The following is a 23,984-nucleotide window of genomic DNA, read 5'->3' as shown; positions in this document are numbered from 1 at the left end:
GAGAGAACATCCTGAAAACATTTTCAGAATGTTGCTTTGAAAATGTTCTTCATTTGTTATCATGTAACATTGAGGGAACGTTTTATAAAGAACATCTTTAATGTGTTACCCAACAACGTCCAAAACACGTCCTTAGAATGTTGCAGGCAAAACGTTCCACCTTTGTTAACATATCACATTAAAGGAACGTTTTATAAAAAAACTTTCTGTCATCCAGTTAAAACGTTATGTCTTAGTTAACCTTAAACCTTATAGGAACATTATTTGAACAAATAAACATCCTAAAAAGGTTCTTTGAACATCAGATTAAAACGTTTATTTAAAACCTTGTTAGAACCAATAGGTAACGTCAGCCAAAGTTGTGAGAACGTTCCCCGCTAGCTGGGAAATTCTCCCTCACAAAAAAAGTGACATTTTAATTACTTGTTTTGAAGAAGCAGCTACCAGAAAATATTTCATTTTAGTCTGAGGAATTACTGGTTTAAGTTGCAGATCTACAATTTGTATATGAATGGCATTATGAAGTTTGCATATGAGGACTTAGGATAAGGTATACTGGCAAATCACCAAGAACACACAGATGTATCTTCAAAAGGCTTCAGTTAAAGTAAAGATTCAATAACTTGTGAGTTTATGGGAGATATTGAAAGTAAGCCAGGGTTTTAATGATAGGCTGGTAGTAGGCATTTAGGTTAAGCCTAATGAAATTTAATTGAAGAGCGTGTTTTTTTTCTTAGTTTGGTGTGAAAACTGTTACCTAATTACATAGCGGATACATGTTTTAACTGTTAAAACAATGCAACTCAACATCTGAAAACGTCTACCTCTTTAACCAAGTAAAACTATTGAACACCCTGATGTATTCTAACATGCAAAACAAAATCCAAGTTTGCATAGTTTTTAGGGTTACGTTACAACATCTGTCCTGGGAATACAGATGAGGAGGAACCAAAACTAAGAGCAGTGAGTTCTCGGCCAGCCAGAGGTGAGTTGTTTTATGGCTGTTGGCAGGAATGTTTTCCTGTATCTGTCCTTGTGACAGGGGAGCTGGAGCAGTCTGTTGGAGAAGGAGCTCTGCTTTAGCTGGTGGTGGAGAGGGTTGTCGTGGTTATCCATAAGTGTCCTCCTCTCCACCACAGCATCAAAGCGTCCATTTTAACGCCGGTGACTGAGCCAGCTTTCAGCATTAATGTGCCCTGTCCCTTGCCCCGATACATGGGCCGTATTATGCTCGATTCCATGTTCATATTTGTATTTTGTTTCTCTTCTGTGAAATGTTTACATGCTTTAATGTTCAAAAAGGTATTTATTTTTCTTATAGTGTCTGTGCTGCAGCACCTCTTTTCACCCTCTGTCTGAAACCAGAGCCCAATCTGCTCTGAGTGGTTTGCTGGCTGGCTCTGATAGTATTGGTTGGCTGTTTAGAAATGTCCCGCCCCTTAGCCTATCACATACAATCTTTTGGAGCTTTAGCCAATAAAAGCCTGAGTGTTACATCGTGAGGTCACTATGTCCCAGAAGTAAGCTAGGACTCCAGTTGATGAGTTTTGAGGAAGGGGGGAGTGTGATGACGGAAGTATACTTTAGAATGATAGCTTTTGCAGACCATTTGCATGCACAAAGATCTATATAACACACAGGAAAGGGAAAACCCCAATAGCATAATTGGGCCCCTTTAAATAAACTAATACAATATATAAATTAAAATAAAAAATGATCAACAAATTAAATACAATGATGGTTTATATCCCACTGCAAAGATCTAGCAGGCACTACAAATCCGTTTTTTTACCCGACCTTCATGCGAAGACTATTTATTTCCGCAGCGAACTTCATGTGTTTGTATTTTAAAGGAGAGAGCTAAATCAACTTTCCCTGCTGGCATGAAGAGAATGTTGAGTATTTTAATTTAGCTGGCAGTCAAATAGTGCAGAGCCCTCTTAATCAAGATATTTCATCCTTCTCGCTTTGTTATGAACAACACATGTGAAATTATCACAGGCTCAATCAAAGCCATTGCACTACCAAGTGTTTGCTTTTCTAAGTCAATTTCAAATGTTAAAGGGATCAGGATAGGATCCTTGAAGCACTCCCATCCTTATCCTACTTGTTTCACAGACAAGTGAGAATCTCAGATATTTCACATATTACAATGCTAGTGCCATGATAGTGTCGTCCCATTAGTCAGCGATGTTGTTAGTGTTCCTGTGGAAAAGTACTACAGGGTTGTATTCTGACCTTAAAAAGGGACAGACTCTCGATCAACATGAGATCACACTGAGAGCACAGTAGCAGCCAAAAATCCTTTCCTTCAACATAGATATCTTTGAAGCAAAATATACCGATTCACATGAGGTAAGTCTACGAGGGTGAGAGCGTGAGGAGAATTTTTGGACATTACTCAACTGGACACTCTTCCGAGGAGCAAACTTTAATCATAATTTGAGTCTTGGCTGTCTCACTTGTTGGCAAAATGCCTTCATTTTAAAAAGGGGATCTGTTTTTTTTACCAATGACAAATCAATGACAAAATGTTTCAGTGGAAATTATTTGAAATATACATTAACATAATTATTTTCAAGCTGATTTATTGCATTTTTCAGAGTGGCCTTTCAGAGTTTTTAATAGCCTTGTCATGATCACTCACATTTCAACATGACAAATAATTAAATTTGAATGGTATTTTGACCTTTTGAATATCATAATTGCACAGGGCTTTAAATCAAAGGCAAGGGTTGCTTTGCTTGAATAACTCAACGTGTTCTCTTTTGACAAGACCAAGCCTTCAGAAAAAACATTAACCCCTTGAAAGTATATTTAATTATCACATTGGAGCTGATCATGTGTTTCCTTGTTCATGTTTATTCAAAAAAGTTCAGAGTGTAATCGGCGCCAAGGCTTTAGAAACAAAAATATGTCAGTGACAACTGCTGTGATCTCAAATGGCTATGGAAAGCAGATCTGCACACACACACACACACATGCTTTTCTATCTCCTTTTTGCACAGACAAACTCAGCTATTCTTATTTCTGTCACAGGGAGAAGTGCAGGTGCTGTAACCTTTTGCTGCTAGTCCTGTCAGTGAAAACCCCAGCTGTGCGGTGGGAATGACATACTGCAAATCCTTCAGCTTCTTATTGGCATTCCGGTAGCCTAACCCTTCACTTTCACACACAAACTCACACACACACACACACACACACACACACACACACACACACACACACACACACACACACACACAATCTCACACACACACACACACACACACACACACACACACACACACACACACACACACACTTCCTCGCTTGTCACCATGCATATTGATAAGCCCTTCCCGAGCACCATCTTGTGGACATTTCCCACTCTGGTGGTTGTCTAAAATGTCCCTTTTGATTACATCCAATTATGTAACGGTCTAATAAAGTTCAATCAAAAGTGCCTGGGATTCTTTGATTCTCTCTCAAAGTCCAATTATAATTATGAATTTATTTCATTAAATCTGTCATTAAAAAAAGCTTTGTCTGTGTCTGTCTTTCCTTGGCTCAGTGAGACACCCTGAGCCAAGCCAATTCTATAAGTTTGAAGCAGTATTTCTTTATTTTTGAATGAGTAAAAGCGACAAAAATGACTAACAACTCTTTGGCCGATGAACAAACAAACACACACTCACCCTCTGCTACCCCCTATACCGGATCTTGTAGGCTAGATTACATTCAGAATTCAATGTGTGCGTGCGCTGGCAGGATATCTGTCTCCCCAGGGTGTGGAGCTGTGCAACTCCACTGCCTGTGCTGTGGTGCAGCCATCTGGATCACAGTGGGGAGCACCTGACACCTTAACACTGCATCTGCTACACACTCCTCGCCAATCATTTCTAACTGAAACCCTTTTCATCTCTATGGGAAATAAATGGTTCTGCCCTAAAGGCTAATCTAATGCATTTCAGACCAAATCTCTTCGTATTTGTTGATTTTGTATGATGGTTTTTTTGGAACACTTTGAAGCTGGAAGCGGGTTGCTGCCCCTTTTCCAGCAGCATACTGTAGCTACACATTTATATCATTTGAGCTGCTCTAAAGGGGTAAATCATAGTAGGAAAACCCCTGTGAACATCCCCTCCAGCTTCATGCAGCGTTTTAGCATCTGTTAGCTTATTGTTTTGGTTTTATGGGTTGCTTAGTTTAGTATTTGGTATTCACCCTTACCGCTGTCATCAGTGTTTTTAACATTAGATGGTAGCCGTACACAAGTTAGCGACTAGATTTGGTAAACATATTGGAGCTTTTACCACGTAAAAAGATAGATCAATTCCCCAATAGGCTGTAGAGACCAAAAACAGAGGAAAAATAAGTAAATATTGGACGTATATTACTCAGGTGGACACAAACCCAACACAAAATGAGATGGTGTTGCTCCTTGACTGCTTATAGGCAACTGTTTGCTAACAAGATTATCATATTGACTTTAAAGGGTAGGTAAGTTTGAGAAACCGGCTCGAGATACACTTTTTGTTATATTCCATGGAATGCTCTTAACATCCCGATAGCAATGAATAAGTGCTGTTCAAGCCGTAGCACTGTAAAAAGCACGACCAATCGTTTTAGCCGGCCAGGCTAAAGTAACTGGATGGCCTACCTGCCTGTCAGCCTTCCATCTGTGCACAAACTTATCTCGTGCCCTCATTGGTCATGTGCGCGTTCGTGTGTGTTGGAGGAGGAGCTCTGTAAGGAAGTGGCAGATTTTTTCCGGCCGTGTATTTTCTAATTCTAGCGCACTCGAGCTGGTTTCTCCAAAATTACCTACCCCACCTTTAAAACGTGACATTAATGCTACTGTTTAAAGCTTGTTTATGTTTCCCTCATGTGGTCAAAACGAAAAAATGCAAGTTTAAGCTTCTTTCAGTAAAACTACATCCAGAATATAATAGTTCCTCATTCAACTCATTGCCACCTTGAAAATCTCCTTCTTAGCTTATTTATGTCAGGTTTTTTTATTTAGCAGCCTCACCCCTGCTTTCACCTTGCTCCAGATTTATTGTCCAACTAACTCAGCCAGAGGTCAGTGTGGAGACAAGCAATCAGCTGGGCACTGGTACAGACACGACCTCTGATGTCAAGTGTCTACAACAAGGTGCAGCAGCAGCAGCAGCATACTGATAACGGCCCGCTGCTCCTAAGTGGAGCCAAAAAATCTATATCTCATCTTCAGGTGCAGACCTAATAGAAATGACAGTGTGAAGGCTTGGAATGGAGCTTGTAAATACCGGAGTGGACTACATTCAATATGATTTAGACCTCACAATCATCTCTAGAAATGAACATTAACCTATTAAATGATGCTAGATGCATGAGATGCTTGTTGAAAGTCTTTTGTGAACTTCAACATACAATTTTGTATTAATTCCATGAGGGAAGAAATCCTTGAGGCAAACATGTTCATCATTATAAGCAGGAGTCACAATGAACTCCTTTGTGAATTAATTTACACTTAATTCAAGGCATGATTATAAAGTGTGAAAACCTTCAAATGCGTTGAGAAACCAAAATGAAAGGAGGGTGTTATCCTTTAGAAAATGTTCAGTTTTAAAAACCCTAATAAGTAGTTTTTGAAAGCAGGCAGAAACAAGATGAAGAGGAACAATGGACCCATATCAACAGTTTAGTTAAGCAAGTAGCGCTAGACAATTGGACAATTAATTTACTGTCATTCAACAGAAAAGCAATTACTTTGATTAATCCCATAATCATTTTAGCAATTGTTCAAGCAAACATTTGCTCCTAGTTCTAAATTATATTTTGCAGAATACCATTTTGTTTTGGACTGTCGGTTATAATTAGAGGTGTAAAGTAACCAAGTACATTTACTCAAGTACAATTTAGATACTTGTACTTTACTTGAGTATTTCAATGCTTTGATACTTTGTATTTCTACTCCACTACAATGCAGAGGTAAATTGTGTACTTTTACTCCACTACATTTATGTAATTACTTTGCAGATTTGGATTAATTATGTGAAATATAAACAACACTTTAATCATACTTTAGTTACACCTGGAGTCAATTCTAAATCTGCAAAATGACTACTTTTACTTTTGGTACTTTAAGTATATTTTGATGCCAATACTTTTGTACTTTTACTTGAATAACATTGAACGCAGGACTTTTACTTGTAACAATGTATTCCTAACCTCTGGTATACTTCTACTTTAAGTGCAGGATCTGAGTACCCACCTCTGGTTATAATTAAAGTGGGAATAGAAAAATAGAAGAAATAAATGAATCAAAGTATAAATCAGAAGATTAATGGAAAATAATCCTTGAAGAGAAAACATTCTACACAAGAGAATATTAACCAATACAAATAAAAATCTCCTTCCAGTTCCAGAAACAATATTACTATTGACAGAAGACAAGTCTTTCAGTTACTTTGCATTTAATAGAATGTTTAAAATACACACATGCAATAAACCATAGCTGTTTTTAATTTTTAACACATTTACAGTCCTGATTTTGACATTTCATACAACATGACATGTGTTTGCCTGAGGCTTATGGCAGTCCATCTTTCATGTTCCATTATAGCTGAGAGAAGAGTTGAGCGGCACTATCGATGTTTACAGACTCCTTCGGTGGCTCTTTGACAACCTAAAAGGACCAATAAAAAGTTGCATTATTTATATTATTAGGACTAAAATGCTGGAGGATCAAAATACGTTTTTAAAATATCCACCCCTACCTGTGTTAGTTTCTTCTTTTCGGGAGCGACAGACTTTGAAATGCTCGTGACATCCCTCTGGACTTCTGTGAAGACCTTATTAAGGCTCTCTACCTTCTCCTTTTTCAATATAGTGATCTGTGAAGCCACAAATCAAAGTATGCAGGTGACACCATGTACAAAAGAGAGTACTAAATATATGCCAGAGAGAAAAGAAAAGAAAAGATATCTTACGTGTTTTAGCGTTGTGGTAACAGGCTTTGTTTTGTTCTTGTGCTTCGTGTGCTTGTTTGCCACTTGAAAGACGTTCTTCTGTTTTTTCCCCTTTGGTTTATTCTTCCCCATGTTGCCTGAGGAGAGAACACCAGTCAGCATGGATAGGCTCTAGGCAGACATTTCATTTATAAACCAGGGCATCTGTTTAATCCTGTTTTCTTGTATTATTATGTTCTGGTCTGTGTGCTCTGAAGTGGTAGTTTCTACATTTCGAAACAAGCGATAAGTCTTTTCTGTTTTCCAGTTGGTACATCCTCTATTTGTCCTCTAACGTCAATAGGAGAGAAGGGTTGGGGCGACTGGCATTTAACCAAATTAGATAACTTGTTCAATAAAAGAGACATCCTTTGTAAGCAATGTCAATGAATATGAGGTGTGGCACAGCTTAGGGCTGCTCAATTAATCATATTTTAATCGCGATTACGATTATGGCATGCAACGATTACGAAAACAAGGTAATCGAAATAAAACGATCCTTTTTTTATTATTACTTTTTTTTTTTTTGAATTATACTTAAAGTTCAGGGTAATCAACTGTTAAAAACATACTGTTCAAATACTTTTTCTCCAATAAATGGATGTTTTCAAAGTCAATGAATAATCGCATTTAATAATCACAATTACAATTATTGACCCAAATAATCGAGATTATGATTTTTGCCATAATCGAGCAGCCCTAGCACAGCTTCATCATCGGTCCACAGTTTTGTCGAACTGCTGTATTTGATTAACTTTATTTGTTTAGCCTATGGGCTCACAATGAGCCAAATGTGTATAGTGAAAAGCAGTACAAATGTTTACATGAAAAATACAGCAGGGCATATACTGTATGTATACACTGAAAAAACTGAAACGTTGACTTCAACTTAATGCATTATGTCAACAAATTTCACATGCAACAAGATAAAGTTGAACCTATTTTTTTTTGTTGCTTTTAACTAACAATTATGTGAAACTGTTGAAATAATACATTTAATTAAAGACCACGTTTCAGTTTTTCAGTGTACAAGGTTGAGTGAGAGGGTTACAAAAACACACTCATCATGTCTACCTAGCTTTCTACTGCAGTCTTTCTCTTATACTAAAATACAACAGCACATGAGTGTTGAATGTGGTGGATGTTCTGCTTTGTATAATGAGTTGACGCAAGCAGCTGCACTTGTTAACATCTTGTCACAATTAGCTTTAGAATTAAATTAAAACAAAAGTAATATCAAGGTGAAATTACATGAAAGCAACGCGGTTAGAACAGAGCCTTGAAGCGCTAAAGGAACGCTGAGACAAGTTGGAGGATAGAGGAGCGAAGAGGCACTGAAATCAACACATTTCAAAGGGTTGGTGAGACATTACACTTGAAAAGGATCAAGAGGTTGAAGTCATGTTTAATAACCCTTATTGAATTATTCTGATTAAAGCAGACTTCCTTGCAATTTCATGCACATATCATCTACTTTCTCCAAGAGGTTGCACCATAAACAAAACAAACCCTCTTCCCAGTTGTCTGACTGGCAGTGTATTATGACAATACTAACAGGAAACAGAATTTGATAATAAACTTAATAAAGTAATTTTTACATCTAAAAATGTGTTCTTCTAAAATCTTATACTTAAGTATAATTTAGTGTTACTTTTACTTTACTGAAGCATTTGATGTTACTCTATTCTTTTTAATTTTGGAAGGCTATATTGTACTTTTTACTCACATATATTCGACAACAAGAGTTCATATTATTGTGGTAACTTTAAAGATTCAGATTAGTAAAACAAATTAACTAATAAATTATGATGTGTTGTTATGGATTAAGCATCCTGCAGTATATAAACTAGTTAAAGCTCCACCAGCTGCAACAATAGTGAAGTTTACACAGGAATGCATGCATCACTAAATATAATCCGGGTTACATAACTGTATTACTCTGAAAAGATCAATTCTGTACAGGAAGTTATTTACTTTTGCACCTTAAATGCAGGATGTCTCACTTGTATTTGTTTTACACAGGGGACACTAATGTAGGGTAATTTACCAGAGGTGGAAGATGTACTCAGATATTGTACTTAAATATAAGTATAATTACTACTACAGAGTGCTTCTTTAACAACTGTTCACTGGTAAATGCTACTAGACAACCCGACAGTAATTCAACAAATAATGAACTGTGTATCCCTGCCTCCTATTTATCTACTACGGTCATTTTGGTCTATAGTTGTGCACTGAAATATCACACACGTAGCATACGTGTTGGAGAAACATTTAAATCCATTTTAAACGGTATCTGTCCTTCTGTATAAACATGACGTGAACTAGGATACGGTTCCAATAGTGTTAATAACACCAGCTTGCTGTCTTGTTAAGTATATCAGGAATGCTATGTCGATTGTGATCGAAGTTGAGTAATTTTACTAAACGGCATCTTTTTTAACAAAAGGATTCGAAAACTGTGCGTACATAGCTAAACGATATAACATTAACAATTAAATACTTGCAAATAGACCGTGTTTCAGTCGATGTTGGTTAATGTTGATATCCTCATGTGCCGTGCCGTGCTCGCGACTAAAACAAACGTGCCTTCTCTGCTACGTCATCAGCGTGCGACGAGTGTTGACAATCACTTTAGTCGAAGAAGAAGAAGAAGAAGAAGATTACAGGCACTGTTTTAATGTTTTTTAATGTGTGGCCGTCTTTAAAAAGTCTACAATTGAAAATGTGAAAAGAAGACAACATGGCGACTAGAATGCTGAAGCGAACCGGCCTTTCAAACGATGTATGTGAGCAACTTAAACGGCATCACATAGAAAGTTGTAAGGATCTGTTGTCTCTGACTCCTTTAGAAGTGATGCACGTTGCATGCCTGAGCTACCAAAAAGCTATTGAGCTGCTGCAGTCAGTGAGCAAAGCTGTTGCACCGCCAGTAACCACGGCTCTGGAGCTGTGCAAAAAACAGGCCTGTTTCTCCACTTCCTTGCCTGCTTTGGATACACTTCTGAGAGGGGGCCTTCCCTGTGGGACCATCACTGAGGTGACAGGGCCCTCAGGCTGTGGGAAAACTCAGATATGTTTAATGCTGAGTGTTTTGGCCACCATGCCAAAGAGTGAGGGTGGCCTGGACAGCGGTGTGATCTACATCGACACAGAATCCGCTTTCTCTGCTGTGAGGCTGGTGGAGATCGCACAGAGCCGGTTCCCAGACTACTTCAACTGCAGGGAGAGAGTCCTAAACATGGCTGGGCGAGTGCTTCTCTGCAGGGATCTCACCTGTCAAGATGTCCTCAACAGACTAGATACGCTAGAAGAGGACATCATCTCATCAGGAGCAGGTCTCATCATCCTGGACTCTGTGGCCTCAGTGGTGAGAAAGGAGTTTGACACGACGTTGCCAGGTAACCTGATGCATCGCAGCGACCTGCTGGGTCACGAGGCCTCCACTCTGAAATACCTGGCACACCAGTTCAACTTACCGGTGGTTCTCACCAACCAGATCACAACTCATTTAGGGGGTCATGGATCTGAGGATGCTGGGTTTGTGACAGCGGCTCTGGGTAACACCTGGAGCCACAGCGTCAACACACGTCTTATTCTCCAGTATGTGGACTCACACCAGAGACAGATTCTGATAGCCAAGTCACCTGTGGCTCCATTTGCGGTGCTGAACTACACCATTGAGAAGCAGGGAATCTGTTTGGATGGAGACGAAAGTCAGGAGACCTTGTATGAGGGCACAGATCCTGGACTACAGCCAATCAGGGTGCAGACTGGATTCACTTATAACCTTACCCAGCCTATGTGACCAAACACTGTGACCCATGTCATGTGTATGTGTCTGTGTCTGCAAATGGTTTGTTATTGTTTTATGGAGAGGCTAATAGAAAAACATTTGTATTTGAATAAACCCAAAACAAGATTTCACAGAGTGCAGAAAGTTATTTACATAAAACATATTTCTTTATGCAGGAAACTGCCTACTGGAAATAAATCTTCATATGATTTTCACGAAAAATAGAACATGTACTATATTTGTAAACAATGAAAAATCACACAAATGTTTTTTTTTTTAAATATGTATTCGTTTGTATTTCTTTATGTTTCTCCCACCGCAAGTAATCACCAATGTCCAATTTCCCCGCTATAGGTTTGCAAGGCTTCCATCCTTCTCATAGAAAATAATAAATGTATTTATTTCTGAAAAAAACTACATGCATAGTTATTTTAGCCATTTGCAAAATATTGGTCTGTTTTCATTTTTCCAGCTGTTTTCTATTTTATTAAAAATACAAGCTTAACATTTTATTTATTTTTTATTGATAGTTGCCAAACCTTAAATTATTACCGGAATAATTCACTGGATAAAACAGAATACAATGAGCTTGATCTAACAGTTTAAAAGTCATCTCTTGAGAAATTACAACAACGTGACATTTGTTACACTATTAAATAAATAAAAATGTGTTGCAATATTGACTTAATTGAATAAAGGTTTCATTATGATTTAAATGAAAAAGAAAATAACTCAACAAAACAACATTGCATTCTCATTTACCAACAGCAGGTGGCACCGTAATACCATATGAGCTTTTCACAACAGCCTGTATGATTTTCTGAAAAACTGAGCAATCATCAGTGACCTGCACTGGCCACTAGGATGCTGTAACTGGAGATTCTGGAGAGAGACCTGAAGTTTGAGGCCTAATTGTCTAAAAGGGTGACAATAGATTATTTCTTAAGTATTTATTTTCTCAAACTTTTCATGCACATTTAGTCGTGATATCAGCATAGGCTATATGTAACTAATTGGTGTTTATAATGTGTCAGTCAATTCTTTATCACTAAACACTGAGTTGGCCTTGTGTATTCTAACTGATGCAACACCGTCACTGATAAACAAATCATCGACAGGAGGCGCCTAGTTCTCTTATCTTGTCTTGCAAGAAGCGGACAGATATCTCTCGTGTTCTAACTGAAGGTTCTTTTTCAAATTAGTTTTGTGTTTTTCATTAAACGTGTGTATGAATTGCCAATAGACTAGATAATAATAATTCAAGTTATTGTTTGTATTAGTTTGGAGATCCAACCGAATTACTACATACCCTTACGCAAAACCTTTTTTTCGGATAAAAATGTGTTGAAGCCAATGTTACATTTTATAATTCACATATAATAAAAGTGCTATTAATAGTTTTATATTGATTTATTGTTCCCTTGGCACTCCAACAAGTAACGATGGTGCGTTTTTAACTTTGTAGTAACTGTGTATATCACAATTTGAAGCCCTTGGTCTTTCAATTTTCAGTTTTTGCAATGCAGGTTTTCCATAGCATGCACTTTCTGTTTCAAGGTGACATACTGTAGGTTGCATGCTGCTGCGTAATTCCGTTACTTCTTGACATGACATGTAGGCTAAATTAAATTAAATGAGAGGTTAGAATGCAGTCATGCTGGAGGGAGAGAGAGAGAGAGAGAGAGAGAGAGAGAGAGAAAGAGAGAAAGAGAGAAAGAGAGAGAGAGACATTGATCCACAGTGTTGCGGCATGGCGGCGCATCTAAACTCCTCCCGGTCATTGCGCGGACATCATGTGGCTAACACCAGCCCGACACTCACCGCTCGCAGGGGACCCTATATAAGCCGTGCAGCTGTCAGGTGGAGGACACTGACTGCTCTGTGCTCAGGGACGACTTGCTTTAGGGAATAACACAGCTCATCCAAACTCTAACAATGGCTCATGCATGGGGATACGCTGCGAACAACGGTGAGGCACTAATTGCAAGCTATAATGATGGGGTGACATTATTGAGAGAAATTATAAAACCTGCAAGTCTATGAATTAATTGGAGAATGTGATCACTGCAGATATTTTTTATTCTGCACAGTGTTTACGTTCTTTTCATCATTGCGCATCCCCAGACGCGCAATTTCTTTAATTAAAATCCCATTGAAATATCTCTATAATCACACTTTTGTTATTATTTTATTTTCAGGACCCGACAAATGGGTTTCAAACTTCCCTATTGCCGATGGACCCCGTCAGTCTCCCATTGACATCCTACCTGGTGGAGCATCATACGACTCCGGGCTGAAGCCCCTCAGACTGAAGTACGACCCCTCCAACTGCCTTGAAATCCTCAACAACGGACATTCCTTCCAAGTGACCTTCGCAGATGACAGCGATAGCTCAAGTTAGTGTGACATTAATATTTGATGAATACAGACGCCCGTTGGAGACGTGATATCACCGCTCAAGAATCTAATTTAAAAAGGGCATTACAATATATCCTCTATAGCCTGCCCTGGAGAAAGACAAAATGTCCCTATATTTCGACTAACATATTGCAATGTTTGAAAATGAAATAGAGGAGCTATACTAATATTGGTTTGCAAACAAAGGCAATCAATCAAAAATGTCCTCATGATGATACGCCATACGGGATGCAGCAACCTGCAAATGCGGCATTCAGGCGTTATGCGTCCTGTCCGTTAACAGAAGCTCTCACAGTGTGCACAATTGAACTGCATGTTAATAGAATGTTAGCATGTATTTTTGATGCATGAGTAATGCGCCCCAGTTTCCATTAGCGCTTACAGGTTGTTTATTTTAATATAGGGATGAAACAAACGGACATACATTTATATTTAGTTGTATTAGATTGTATTTATTTTTTGTTTTTTAAATGTTTTAATTGGATTGAATTAATTGAAGGGCGTTCCATTCAGCCGAGCACAAAGAATGCATTCTAATTGAATTGGCAATGTAACACCGCAGTAAACCTTTCCCACGCCAAATTATTTCAGCTGCTAGTGAGGTCAAAAGCGCAAAAATCGAAATTACTCTCCAAACAAACGCCGGTTTGGTTCAATTTTAGTGCACCAAATGTGCATGGGATTGAGTAACCACATGAATGACGCTTGATTTTTTTCCCAAAACTATAATGTAAAATGGAGATTGCATGTTCCTCTATTTTTATTTCATTGCATTTCCATTTATATAACATTTTATTTCAGAAAGAGACAAATAATAGGGTTTAGGATTTGGATTGGTTGTTATTTGGGTGACCTGATAGAGAACAAAGAAGAGCATGGTTGCATAACCAACACAACGGATTATTTCGTGTGGACACTTATCAAAAACAAAAAAACATACACTGCTAAAATCATGAGCTTCTTTATTCTTTCTTACATTTTGCTGCACTTATTTTCCATCATGCCCTTCTAAATAAAGCACATCATCATACATCATGTCATAGATAGATCATGTGCACAGTGGAAAACATGAATATCAGTCTTTATTTTTATTTTTGTCGAAATCCCTTTCAGTCCTGCACACCATTACTTCTTGAGATCAGTAATGTGTTTTCTTATCATTTGAGGCTGACTACTGAGACACAAATATTCTGAGCGGCCAGTTTTCTGTTAGTGACTCAGTATTTGGTAACAATGCACCAGAAATAGCACACGTTGTTTCTGTATCTGCTACAGTGTCGCTACAATGTAAAAAGATGGATTATGCATAACATTGGAAGGATGTTTGATGTTAACAATACCTGGACATCATTTAGGACATATTGTACCCCTTCAATTTGATCTTATGCAACAGGAAGTCAGTCTCCCTCCAAGATATAGGATGTGTGTGTGTGTGTGTGTGTGTGTGTGTGTGTGTGTGTGTGTGTGTGTGTGTACTTCTTTCCTTCAACGTTTAAAACTTGGATGTATCACTGTATTGTTTTATAAGACCGTCTCATTTTGGCCAATTACAGCCCTATCCACGTTAAGTATGGGATTAACTGAGGGAGATGTTTGTTTATTCTGCAGCTCTGAAAGAAGGACCCATCTCAGGGGTGTACAGGCTCAAGCAGTTTCATTTCCACTGGGGAGCATCTGATGACAAAGGCTCTGAACATACCGTGGCTGGGACCAAGTATCCTGCTGAGGTACGGTTGCTCTGAGCCATTATGGTGACCATTATACTCAGAAAGCTGTAGTATCTGACAAATTGGGGTTGACATTCAATATTAACGAAACCATTTTCTGTCCCTTTATGTTTGCCAGTAAACAACTTAGTTAGCATTTTCTTTTGCTTGTTATCTGTCATTTTCGCCTTAACTCAACCATTAAAGCTATTTAACCCCAGGGATGTTTGTATTTGACTTCAATCTGTGAGGAAATTACATTATTTTGATCTATTTATTTTATTTTTAGCTCCATTTGGTGCACTGGAACACCAAATACCCAAGCTTCGGTGAGGCTGCAAGCAAGCCTGATGGGCTCGCTGTTGTTGGAGTATTCCTGAAGGTCAGTAATAACGCTTAAAGCATGTCAGTATTACTGTAGTCAGCAACTTTTCCTGTACTACTACTGGTAATAATGATCACTATAATAACATGATATTGTTGTTTTTTTCAGATCGGTGATGCAAATCCCAGTCTCCAGAAGGTTCTCGACGCCTTCAATGACATCAGGGCCAAAGTATGTTTCCATAAAGAACATAATGCATTAGCAATTCATGATTTAAAATGAGGTTTTCCACTAGCCTGGTTTTTTTCTTTATTGATTTCAGGGCAAGCAGACCTCTTTCGCTGACTTCGACCCTTCTACCTTGCTGCCTGGTTGTCTTGACTACTGGACATATGACGGCTCCCTGACCACACCCCCCCTGCTGGAGAGCGTTACCTGGATTGTCTGCAAACAGCCAATCAGTGTCAGCTGTCAGCAGGTATGGCTAGCTCACAGAGGCCATTCAGCGGTAGCACAAGCATTGGCTGTGTGCCCACGGTCTAGAATAGCAAATCCTCTCTTCCATTTAGATTGAAATCAAGGACCTAATTGTTCAGATTAGCTACGTGGCTTAAACGAAAAGAAGAACCTCTGTTAAGGGAGGAAAGGCAATACAGGCAGCTATTTCACCTTTCATATGGATAACAAGTCGCGAAACGAGAGTTCACACATATGCTGTTGCATTACCACAGCATTTCTTTTTTTGTAAGTAATCAACAGGAAATATTGTCCCCACACATGCATTTTGCACTTTAGATAAATATACTTAGTCTTAGTCAGTGGGTGATTCTCTATATAACTACACATCATACCTGCATTTGCCAAGTGTTTACTCCTAAAATTACCCATAATCCTACCACTGAAATAGAGATTTTCCTTCCAACCAAGCATTCATCCAAACTAACAGCCCCTCCAGGAAGGTTTGTCCTTGTGATTGGAGTCTTTAGGCCATGTTAGAATAAACACTGCTTGCTCAAATGTTTATTTCATGGAGGCGAGTAGGTGTCTCAAGGGTAAAAATGTGAGACGTGTTGACATAACCTTTAGACTTGGTGCTATTTAAGTCGGTCAAGCGGATAATGACAACACAAGTTGTTGATATAAAGTAACACATATACAATTCATAAATGGTTTCAGGTAATACACAATTAGCTTAACTATTTTGTCCCAGTAGAGAATAGTTATCCAATGTGTATATTATACTCATGTGGCTGAAGAGTTAATGATAAGTCATTTGACACTGTGCTGTAACGGTTGACTCTTGTTTCCAGTCTGACTTAAATAGTTTGACAAAAAATGTGTGTAATTCTTTATGATAAGCCAACAGACTGCTAGCTGTAGCTTTATACTACTGTACAGACATACATGGTATCAATCTTCTCATATACTGTACCTTACAGTAAGAAAGCAACTATTTCCCATAATGCTTCAACAGTACAGCTGCTAGTACACGACTCTGAATAGAAGTCAGTGACTCGGCACGCAGTGAGACTAGTTTGCCTAGTGACACAGGAGGTCATCAGCAATGACTAACGCAAGTCTTCTCCTTTTTCACAGATGGCCAAATTCCGCAGCCTGCTCTTCTCTGCTGAGGGTGAGCCCGAGTGCTGCATGGTGGACAACTACCGCCCTCCCCAGCCTCTCAAGGGTCGCCCTGTCCGTGCTTCCTTCCAGTAATACCCCTTCCCCCCCTTTTTACCCTTTCTGCCCTGTTGCTCTCTCCCTCCCCCCTCCCTTTAGTCAGAGTTACCTCTTTTGCAGTGCGCCACAAAGCACACATGTCTCTCTCTGTCCAATTTTTTAAAATAAATGAAATTCCTGTGGCCCATTGCTTTTTCACGTTGGGCGCTCTAGCTGTGAGATGAAGCCCTTGCCATATTTGGATCTCTGTTTTTTAATGTATGTAATGAGCCAGCACAGATTCCCTGTCATAATTCATTTTAAAAGACAAGCACTTCACGATGGCTACGGCACGTTTACCAGGATTCAGCATCTGGTGCCAATGTTTTCAGAGACATAACACTAGTGTGTGTGGGTCTTCCTTGTGTCAACAAACAAAGCAAGGATATGGATTTGAGTTTAATAATCTATATAGTGCTTTCGAACCACCATGGAGTAGACAGCACATGATAGGGGGGAGGGATAAATCTACATCACCATCTGTGAGGAGGGTAAGGTGCAGATCAAAGACGCAGACACATACACTCCTGCTGCCAGTCTGGCAGTAATCTCTGACCGACTGCCAGCCTCTGCATCCCTGCAGCTTAATGAAAAGCTGCAGCCGCCTCCATCACAACCGATTGAATCAGAAAATCCCCCCCTGGCACGCACACACACACACACACACAACGTGGCACGCACGGTCTCATCCAGACATGATGCCTATAGGCACTGACCTGCTTATTGATTTGAACATAGTGTAAAGCAACAAAGGACATGAGGACAGTCTTTTGCTAAGTGCTAGTTACAGAACATCATAGCAATTGTTCAGTTTTTACAGCCTAATCTACAAATCTGTCTTGTGTTTGCCATCATGTGTTGTGTGTTATTATCATTGTGAATTCTGTATTTTTCATTAAGCCTGACAGCTTATGCAAAATAAGTCTTAACTTAGTCCTAAATTGTGTTTTTGTAACCAAAAGCCGATCTGTGTTGTTGATGCCCAGATAGTATAGCAATACAGACGATTGTTTCTGTTTTAAAAAAAAATTAAATGTAATGTGTGAATTCTTTTCATGTGTTTTTTTTAAACCCCAATGTGTCGAGTGCTAATGCTTAAAACGCACAGTTGCCCTTGTGGGCGAAGCCATAGTGGCCAATGCACAAAGCCAAGGAATAAATTACCCTGCCAAGGAAGACAAGGAAGAAAAGAACCTGCCAACAGATCAGATTATAGTGTCAGCCTGGTGTCAGGCCCTGTATAGGAGAATAATTAACAAAAGACCATGACAGGTCCTGAAGATGTCTGGTCCTATACCCCGGTAAGCATTTCTGAAACTATAAAGAAGTTTGATGAAAATGATGTGAAATAAAGATTGCAATTAACATAAAACATAAATGCGCCTTATGCCAAATCAATGTTAGGGCCATCCCATGAGTATGTGCTGTTGTCATTCTATTTTGGAAGTGGACGTTTTACTAGTTCAATAAAGTATTTTTGTGACTAACAATCAAGTGTTTTCTTTCTTGAAATCAGTTATGATTATCAGACGTACAAGTCTTCTTTGGGATGTCAAACTGTCAGCTGTTTGTGAAAATTCCTCTTAGTGACTCAATTTGTAACTGTCAACACCTTAAACCTAACAGTATTAGAATTACACAATCCCATAATTCATGCTGTCAACATTTAGTGTGTAAGATTCCTTTATGTATCCAATATTTACATATTTTCAACTAATCTGCACCAGTTTTCAGATGAATAATTTCAAAATGGAAAACTCCAACTTCCTTCTCAGAAGAAGGAGTCTTGAGCCAGGTATTTGCTGTTTACATTAGAACCATAGGGATATAGTCTAGTTGCCATCATAGGAAACCCACACATTTATACCTACAATTAGCCTACATTGCGTTCATTGAAATGAATGGCATTATAGCCAATGTAAACATAGTTTTAAAATTACTTGACCGATTCAAAACATTTCGAGTGGTTTGGGGGCTTATTAAGGATGCTGAATCCATCCATCAGGATAAAACAAATTGCAGTTTTAAGCACAAAGTGGCCATATTTGTACTCTCGGTGGGCTGATTCTTACTACCATGAGCAGTGTAGCGACCATCAGATATAGAGAGCACAAGATGAATAGTATTATCTTTACTGTGGAAACTTTTTCTTCAAATAAATAGGAAATCTGTCCAATCCAAATAAAATAGAATCGGAGGGATGAAACCCTCTTTAATGGTCACACAGTGAAATGTGGCCTCTGCATTTAACCCATCCTAGTACCAGGAGTCTAGTACTAGGAGTCCCCTAAATCTTCCAAATCGCCCCAAAATCAATCAAAATCAACCCACAAGTCTTATTGACATTTTACGGTTTAAACTGCAATTTAAAATTCTCTCAAAATGCATCATATTTGATAAGATGAACATGTTTGCATGCAAAATATAAAATATGTCAGCATTCTAAAATATTAGATGTAAATACTTGGCTGTTGTATATCTACAGCATTTTAATGGGTGTGCTTATTATTTGTCACTATTGCCCTTATGAGTAGCACATTCGGAAACAGTAGCTCAAGTTTTTGGATTTTGTAAGTACTTGGGAAAATGCCTGGCAAGATTAGGCTGCATATAGTCCAAAGTACTGCACTGTGTCATAGGGGAAGCTGTATTTCCGCATTGGAGTAGAGCTGACCTAATACCAAACTGTGTGTAATTATTTTAGGTAATCAATCTTTAACAGCAAACAGAACATGGTCATTAAGGAAAAACATATACATATATAACAATATATTATTGCATATATACAATATTTATCATGCTGGTTTTACTTCTATAGTGAAAAAGAAATATGACTGCAATCACATGGATGGCAATTGGTGATCATCGCCCATAGCTGCTAACACCTCAGTCTTCTCAAGACTTTAATAATCACCCTGTGTGAAATGTGAGCCAAGACACTTCACCCAAATTTGGTCCTGTGGGTATTGTCCACATTACATGATCGTTACATGTCTGATATGTGTGTAATGTGTACTTGTAAAGCGCTTTGAGGACTTTGAGGTGTGAAGATGGGCGGATTGTCGCAGTGGGCTGTGCGTTGATCATCAGATCAAGGGGGCGTTGGGGAACACCAGTTCGAAACCCGCCGCCACTGCGTCAGGCCGTTGTGTCCTTGGGCAAGACACTTCACCTGAATTTGCTCCTGTGGGTATTGTCCACAGTACATAACCGTTACATGTCTGATATGTGTGTAATGTGTATCTGTAAAGCGCTTTGAGCTCTGGAAAAGAGCTATAATAATTGTAATGAATTGAATTGAGCGACACTTGACTTCCCACTTCCTCTTTGAACCTTTAACAGGAAGTTGAGACAGATTTTAATCAACAGAGCTCTTCTGCTTGAGGGTTGGTGTTACAAGTATGTCAAGCTGGTCTGTGTGCGTCCCTGATGTAAAAGTTGGCTTGCCCATGCAGATCTAAATGTGTCCTTGTCATCCCCCGTCAATTTGTACCCTGAGTCATGCTGATGTGGAACATGCCCTAGAAAATGTCAATAAAAATAAGAGCAATGGACTACTGACTACTATGTCTGTCTGGCCAACCCGGTCAGAATCAATAACAAAAAAAAACCTTTGATTAAGATCTGAATGGAAAAGTTTGTTTGGCTTCACATGTTATCAGTAGTGGTGACACTTTCCGTAAACAGATTTTTTTAATATACGCCGTACAGTCTGTAAAGCCCCCTGACACAAATTTGTAATGAATGATTTTGGGCAATCTAAATAAAAATTGATAGGCTGATTTGATCAAAATCCAAAATCAGTTGGATTCAACGTTGACCTAAGAGCAGCTGCTCCCTGGTAGACTGAATCAAAGTTAGCTAGGTTCATTCTGGCTGGCTCGTACTGTCATGTAACTGAGGCATAAATCATATGACCGAACTTCACATCTTTATTTACAGAGGTGATTTGATGGGGCAGCTGGCAGGTGGACTAACAGGTTAACCTAGCCAGTTTTCCTGGAGAAAAGGCCAATTCTTGTAGACTTGTGAGCAATCTTGTTTTAGGAGATGGAAGCACGAAACCTGACAGAATATGGGGGGGATCAGAAGAAGACTGGCTGTTGGTGCTTAGTGCAGGGAGAGAAGATGAATTGTAAAGGATGGGCAAGGGTGCAGCGGGAGAGACAGGGAGAGCAGAGGGTAGAGAAACAATCAGACAAAACCAAAACACACCAAGCACACCTCGCTCAAACAAAAGGCTGGAAATAATAAAACAACACTCAAGCACAGGCTGGTGTCACAGGGAAGGAGAAAGGGAGGAGGGACCATGACAGGCTTCTCCCATTAGTATAAGCATCAGTGTACATTATAATTGTTATTATTATATTACTTTATTTTTTATTACAGTTAAAATATATAATTTGTTTTCTTTTTTTATATTTTCTTTATTTACCATTCACCCTATAGTCTCCACCCCAGACTAACTGTTTAAGAAACCATTTTACATTATTTTGTTGTCCGGTTTGAGTTTTGTCGTGCAGTAAATATATTATAAAATCAACATTTTAAAATGTGTCCATTTGAGAATGCCACTGAGCCTCTTGTGTGTGCGAATGGGCCTTGTGTGTCAAATAAGGGAGGACTATTTGTATTATGTATAACTCTTATTCGACAAGCTCGCTAACAGGGAATTTTAGGCCTGAATTTGAAATTGAAAGTGCTTTGAAGCGAGAAAACAACATGTTGACAGTCATTTTAACACTAATACTGTTTTTGTGGTGCAAAGAAAAATCTAATTTATCCATGCCATATTCTTACCATACAGTGCACTTAATACTGACATCAGGAAATAAAATGAAAAACACAAAGAACACCAACTGGTTACGTCTGAAATTGATCGGCCACTAGTTCTGGAGTTCAGGGAAAGGGTTTAATAAACAGTTATTTGATTGACGTTCTCTGCACAAACATATATCCTCAAGGTTTGAATTATACCAAAGTTGTTTTTTAAACATCCTCCATGCTGGACTGTTTGACAGACTTTGATCACCTTTGTTTAATCACAGCACAGCTTCCTATTTCCACAGTCCTATCATCCCACCAGCATTGACTGCCTTTGTCTTGCATCTTTCATCTTACTGACTGTTGTGACAGCTGGGTGAGAGGAAAGACCCTGCTGGGTGCCATCATGTTACACAGATGTGTCCACACTTGCATGTTGTGTCTCCCTGAAGCATGCTTTCACTAACTGACGAGAATAAAACCCAAGGCCTGGCTGTAGTCCGCGGCAAGGTCAGACACTTCAATGTCATATCAGATTTATGTTAGTTACACTGGTTTGATCCCCCCATGATAAACATGAGATGATGATGGCATATTGTGGTTTAAATGGATTTCATTGAACATACAGTATAACGCTAGGGTAAATAAATCAGGGCTAATTCCTTATGGTCAGTGCATAGTACAGTAAGTCACGGACAGCATGTCACACATTTTCCCCAAGGCTTGTCAACTGTAGTGCAGATTGTTGTACATCAAGCGTGGCAGGATGGTGACATGTATTAAGGAGACAGGAACTATAAACATTTTCTGAGAGCAGAGAGAGGGGGTGAGCCAGAGTAGGAGGCCATCTCAATGCACACCTCAGCAGAATGCAGACAATAGATCTGACGTTGCACCTCTGTGTGATTGACAAGTAAGGTTAAAATGTCAAGGATAGTAATTTCCAATTCAACAGAGAAGGGGATGTATCAACCTGCAGTAGAGATGCTGTGTAACTCATTTATTCAGGATGTTGAATACTTGAATAATAATTTGCCATTTTTGTGTATTACCATTTAACAAAGAGATGTCAGTTTCCATTTATTGGCGGTACTGGAGTTTTTAATCGTATCTCATTGACGGCAAATGGGTTAGGGTTAACCCCCTAACCCTAACCCTTTGCCCAGTCGTCATTTAATTGAAGTGTTACATTTTTCATTTTTCCTTGGATTTAAATTATTCCCCTCCATTGAATACATCAGAAGGGCAATGTAATCCAATGAATAACTAATAAAAAAAAGATAATTCCAGCACCATTTTGTCAATTCTGGAAAAATATTTGACGTTTCGATCACAATAACCCTTTCTCTAAAAAATTTGAAGGTCACCCTCGGTTGGTTTGACCGATGTAATCAGTATCATGGTATGTTATTCTCTAAATTCATGTATACAAGGGATGTGTGTTTTTCAGAGTTTTAAGTGTACTCATTAGATCACATGTTGTTGTTCAATCATGTGAAAGAACATCTGACTCTGCTTAAGGAGGTTACCATTTTTTTTAACACGCCTGATGAACAACATCATGTTTGAAATGTTATGACACGAAGGGCTGTAATTGGACTCGGACGATTTTCTAATGTATGTCTTGTATCCCATGAGTCTTTAAATCCTGGCAAGAAGGACAGAAAAAATGCAGTAGGGTTATGGTTAGATGGTTAGACCGTAAACACTTCACTTACTTATAGTCAAACATATTCATCAAGCAGATATGGCATTTCATATCGGCTTCTGTAGACAAACTCCTCAGGCACATATATACAGAATCTACAGTCATCAGTTCAAAGAGAGTGTTCAGGAAGCCCTTCACTTAGCACTAAGCATTTTTCAAACTGTGAGCTAGAATGGTTTTACGTAAACATTTCTACAGCAGATTTCCTCAGTAATTTCCTGCCAATGGCCATTTTATGTAAACATTCACTTCATAAGAAAGGTGTTTTACTGAAATATGTGAAATCCACTGTGACAAAAGGTATGATTCTCATGTATTTCTTGATTAGGAAACAAAATGTTGCCACACATTTAGGCCTTAAGCTTGGGAATATCACATGACACATGAGATATCTGAAATGTAAACATATGTATTACGGAAATGCTTAATCCTTTGTATAAAGCACATGTTAGTGTGTACTCTATTTCCCAGACATGCAAGTATTAACAAACACTGACCCTGTGTGTGACTCTGTAATCACTGCGGGTAAAGTCAATTTGTAGTTCAAACAATAAACCCAAGCTTAAAAGAACAT

General features: G+C 38.7%; 3 protein-coding genes across 5 annotated transcripts; 2 read left to right on the top strand and 1 right to left on the bottom strand.

Annotated features, from left to right (window-relative positions):
- Nucleotides 1-6,423: 6,423 nt before the first annotated feature.
- Nucleotides 6,424-9,623, bottom strand: rbis (ribosomal biogenesis factor). Of its 3 annotated transcripts, none has more exons than XM_010767599.1 (4): nucleotides 9,490-9,623; nucleotides 6,957-7,072; nucleotides 6,744-6,860; nucleotides 6,424-6,652 (listed from the first exon to the last, which is right to left on the bottom strand). In XM_010767599.1, exons 2-4 carry the CDS (start codon nucleotides 7,065-7,067, stop codon nucleotides 6,584-6,586), a joined length of 297 nt encoding a protein of 98 aa, XP_010765901.1. In that variant the 5' UTR covers nucleotides 7,068-7,072; nucleotides 9,490-9,623; the 3' UTR covers nucleotides 6,424-6,583. The 3 variants fall into 3 exon arrangements, with proteins under 3 accessions (XP_010765901.1, XP_010765902.1, XP_010765903.1); XM_010767600.1 differs by having other exon boundaries at nucleotides 9,478-9,571; XM_010767601.1 differs by having other exon boundaries at nucleotides 9,482-9,570.
- Nucleotides 9,553-10,890, top strand: rad51b (RAD51 paralog B). Its single transcript, XM_010767602.1, has one exon. It carries the CDS (start codon nucleotides 9,718-9,720, stop codon nucleotides 10,780-10,782), a length of 1,065 nt encoding a protein of 354 aa, XP_010765904.1. The 5' UTR covers nucleotides 9,553-9,717; the 3' UTR covers nucleotides 10,783-10,890.
- A 1,689-nt stretch (nucleotides 10,891-12,579) lies between these two features.
- On the top strand, nucleotides 12,580-18,428 carry LOC104942383 (carbonic anhydrase 1). Its single transcript, XM_010767598.1, has 7 exons — nucleotides 12,580-12,739; nucleotides 12,969-13,166; nucleotides 14,797-14,915; nucleotides 15,184-15,276; nucleotides 15,388-15,450; nucleotides 15,542-15,697; nucleotides 16,816-18,428. Exons 1-7 carry the CDS (start codon nucleotides 12,706-12,708, stop codon nucleotides 16,933-16,935), a joined length of 783 nt encoding a protein of 260 aa, XP_010765900.1. The 5' UTR covers nucleotides 12,580-12,705; the 3' UTR covers nucleotides 16,936-18,428.
- Nucleotides 18,429-23,984: the final 5,556 nt, after the last annotated feature.

Source organism: Notothenia coriiceps, unplaced genomic scaffold (genome assembly GCF_000735185.1).
Source record: "Notothenia coriiceps isolate Sejong01 unplaced genomic scaffold, NC01 NC01_scaffold00004486, whole genome shotgun sequence".
Classification (NCBI taxonomy): domain Eukaryota; kingdom Metazoa; phylum Chordata; class Actinopteri; order Perciformes; family Nototheniidae; genus Notothenia; species Notothenia coriiceps.
Note: the sequence above shows the minus strand (reverse complement) of the source record. Positions and strands in the feature narration are given on the sequence as shown.